The sequence below is a fragment of the Trachemys scripta genome, chromosome 4, assembly GCF_013100865.1.
Source record: "Trachemys scripta elegans isolate TJP31775 chromosome 4, CAS_Tse_1.0, whole genome shotgun sequence".
Lineage (NCBI taxonomy): Eukaryota > Metazoa > Chordata > Testudines > Emydidae > Trachemys > Trachemys scripta.
In genome coordinates this window covers 37513373-37517371 of record NC_048301.1, presented here as the reverse complement: position 1 = coordinate 37517371, position 3999 = coordinate 37513373, and the positions used below count along the sequence as shown (strand labels likewise).

General features: G+C 41.6%; 1 protein-coding gene across 1 annotated transcript in view; it reads left to right on the top strand.

Annotated features, from left to right (window-relative positions):
• The window catches only part of TSHR (thyroid stimulating hormone receptor), a gene marked incomplete in the record, with an annotated part of 72392 nt that extends 68868 nt beyond the window's left edge, over positions 1–3524 (top strand). The window contains 1 exon segment of the mRNA XM_034768734.1: positions 1798–3524. Within this exon segment, the coding sequence (XP_034624625.1) occupies positions 1798–3199 (1402 nt within the window).
• Positions 3525–3999: the final 475 nt, after the last annotated feature.

Below are 3999 nucleotides of genomic sequence, written 5' to 3'. Positions count from 1 at the left end.
TAAATGCAAACTTCTCCAAAGTTCAGAGCCAAGGGTCTTGCTCAGGCCAATCTCTGATACATGAAAAGAAAATATCTATCTATAGAATTTCTAGGATACCTATCGTATTTTAAACATTGGCGTAGATAGTATATGAGTGGAATTCACAGATGATATTAGGTCATGGAGGAGTTTCAAACAACTTTGAGGGCAGAAAACTACCACAAAGGGATGTACAGAGATTAGAAACACGAGCAGAAAGAAAGAAAATGAGATTCTCCTTTGAGAAAAGCAGCTCCAGTACATCCGGTGAAAGTCTGAAAGACAGTGAATGGGAGGGAGACAGCTGGGATGAGAAACACTGAAGGAAGTGTAGGGTGATAGCAATCAGCAAATTCAATACACATTTGCAAGGTGTTACTGTAGTCAGAACATTGCTAATACTATTTGGGGCTACAAACATAGAAGCATTGCATCGTGGAGCAAGGTAATAGTTAGAGCCCCATGTTTCTCGCAACTACAGAATAACACAAAATACAACTAGAAACAACATGTAAAATAAAAAAAAACCTCCAGTGGCAATCCCTGTGGTTCCTGTCCTGCAGGGCACAGCCTGGCTCCCCTCACCAGTTATTCTGATCTGGCACGTAAGATTGTAGCTCCACTCAGATTTGGCCTGGCCTCTCCTCCATCATCATGTCATGGGACAGCTAGACTAGATCTGAGTGAGTGTTGCAATCTGGAGCACAGGGCCATATTACTATTCACTCAAATTTGACCTAGCTGCCCCTCTGTCATGATGATGGAGGGGCACCTGAGCCAAATCTGAGTGGCGCTATGACCCCATGCACAAGGTTGCAATTCCTGGAACAGGGAGCTGGGCCCAGGCCTGCAGGACAGGAGCTGTCACTGCAGGGTGAGTGCATGTCCAGATCACTCTGCAACCTCTGCCCCCAAAGGCCTCTGACACCACACCACGCTGGGGGCAGGACCTGACACCTCCCTTGCCCCCCACCCCGCATGGATAAATCAAAATAAATAAAACTCTTGAAAAATAAAACAAAAAATTATAAAAACAAAAGAATTTCATGGGTCTCTAGTTATTGTTTCTCTGTGGCTACGCAGACAACATATGGAGTATTGTGTTGCGCTCTGGTGTCATAGTGTCAGTAAACTGTGGAGGAACAAATTGGAGGAAATATAGAGGAGAGCAAAAAAATGATTAAGGGGCTGGAGAGAATTGATTTATGCAGAAAGAAGAAAAGAATACAATGCTGTGTGCATTGATTAAACAATTATAAAGAACAGATGTAAGAAATCTATGAATTTTGAAGGATGTAATCCCCGAGGAGGAAGAGGAATTATTTATGGTGGCACAATCAGTAACCACTAAGAATAATTGAATGAAATTAAGAAAGAAAAACGTAGGCCAAAATATCAGGAAAAACCTCCAAATAGTGGCATGAATTAGGCTGTGAAATAGCAACTCCGGGGAAGTGGTAGAGGCCTCATCACTTGGGATTTTTAAGGAGAAAGATGAAATTATTGTTATTGTAAGCATATTAAAGAAGTGAGAACTCAGATGCAGAGGACTGCAGCACTGTATATCGGTCTGCCAACATACAAAAAACTCTGTTGGGTATGCTCAAGATTCACCACATGGTCTTTTTACTAACAAAAATGTGTCAGGACAACATTCTGGTTCATAGATATTTTAATTCAGATATTAATGATTAAAAAGTGTTTCCCTTGACATACCTGTTGTATGCAAACAGAACTGCAAATTCCAGTGGTGATTTCACCCTTGTGCTCTTTCAGAATTCTGGAATACATGATGTGTAACCAGACCAGCAGTCACAGCTTTCGTAAGAAAAGATCCATCAGTACCTTCAATGGCCCTTTTTACCAAGATTATGCAGAAGAGGATGCAGACCACACTGACACAGTGTACGCTGAAAACTCCAAATTCAGGGATTTTCATGGCAACTCCCACTACTATGTTTTTTTTGAAGAGCAGGGGGATGGAGATGTTGGGTTTGGCCAAGAGCTCAAGAACCCTCAAGAGGACAATATCCAGGGGTTTGACAGCCATTATGACTATACTGTCTGTGGTGGCAGTGAAGACATTGCGTGCACTCCAGAGCCTGATGAGTTTAATCCCTGCGAAGACATAATGGGCTATAAATTTCTAAGAATTGTGGTGTGGTTTGTGAACCTGCTGGCTATCCTGGGTAACATTTTTGTCCTCTTCATCCTTCTCACCAGCCATTACAAGTTGACTGTCCCACGGTTTCTGATGTGCAACCTGGCTTTTGCTGATTTCTGCATGGGACTGTACCTTCTCCTGATTGCTTCGGTGGATCTCTACACTAGGTCAGAATACTACAACCATGCCATAGACTGGCAGACTGGGCCTGGCTGCAACACAGCTGGCTTTTTCACTGTCTTTGCCAGTGAGCTTTCTGTATATACACTGACTGTGATCACCCTGGAGCGCTGGTATGCCATCACCTTTGCTATGCGCCTGGACAGGAAGCTTCGCCTTCGGCATGCTTTGATCATCATGCTGGGTGGTTGGCTCTCATGCTTTCTTCTCGCCCTCTTGCCACTGGTTGGAGTCAGCAGCTACATCAAAGTCAGTATCTGCCTGCCCATGGATACCGAAACACCGTTGGCTCAAGCCTACATTGTCTTTGTTTTAATGCTGAACATCATTGCCTTTATCATCATCTGTGCTTGTTATATAAAAATCTATCTAACTGTGCGAAACCCTGAGTACAAGTCTGGAGACAAAGACACCAAAATTGCTAAAAGGATGGCTGTCTTGATTTTCACTGACTTCCTATGCATGGCACCTATCTCATTCTATGCTTTGTCTGCCATTATGAACAAGCCCTTGATAACAGTCAGTAATTCCAAGATCCTGCTAGTGCTGTTCTACCCACTCAATTCTTGTGCCAACCCATTCCTCTATGCTATTTTCACCAAGGCTTTCAGAAGGGATGTCTTCATCCTGCTCAGCAAATTTGGCGTCTGTGAGCATCAGGCTCAAATCTACCGTGGCCAGACAGTCTCAGCCAAAAACAGCAGTGGTTTTTATGGCCAGAAAGGCAGCCGAGGGACAGGTCAGGACTACCATGACCCACATGATGACTATCACCCTGCAATTGCGATGCAAGAGCAAATTGTTGTGGAAGACTGTACGCTGACTGTGTTATAGCACCTGAAAGCATCACAACTGCAGTGCGATCAATCAGATGGTAATTTAGTGATCCAAAAAAGAAAATTCAGTGATAAGATACAATTTTTCCTAGTTGTTTTTGAGGAACATCTGTAGTGATTTTTCTTTTGAGGGAGCCATTCGCTTGAATCTCCAATCTTATACCACTGGCAGTGTAAGAGAGAAGGTGCCAGTTATGATGACAATACTGGAAGCATATATGAAAACTCAGTATAAATCAGAACGTGAACATATATATATATATATGAAATTTTAAACATGCACTCTTCTCTAATTGTCTAAAGGGAAAGGGAGACAGCATAAATTTAGGGGATACTTGTACAAAAAAAATAGAATTTTTAGATTTATAATTAAACTGGAGTTAATAGAAAAATAAAAATTAGATAATGAATTATTCAACTTCTAGATCACATTGGTCAAGCTGGCTTGCTTGCTTTTTTTCTTTTTTTTTTAAATCAGAAGATTTATTTGTTTTTCTAATTGCCAGTTTTCTGAACTGGGTCTTTCTGCTCCTGTTACCATCACTTGTCATATAAATTCTGCTGGTGGAATTTAGTTTACAGTTTTGTTTAAACTGCGTAAAGCAGAATAGAATCTAGCTGGCTTTCCCATCGCTCATGTGGCCTCTGTAGGCCAAACAACAGTAAAAAACATTTTTTTAATAAGTTAAAGAGCAGATAGTAAGGCTTTAACTTCTTTTTTCTTTGTGTGTAGGGAAAAACCTCCTGACTCTCTCTCACAAATGGGGGGATTCTGACTTTTTGAGGTGAGTTTAGGGG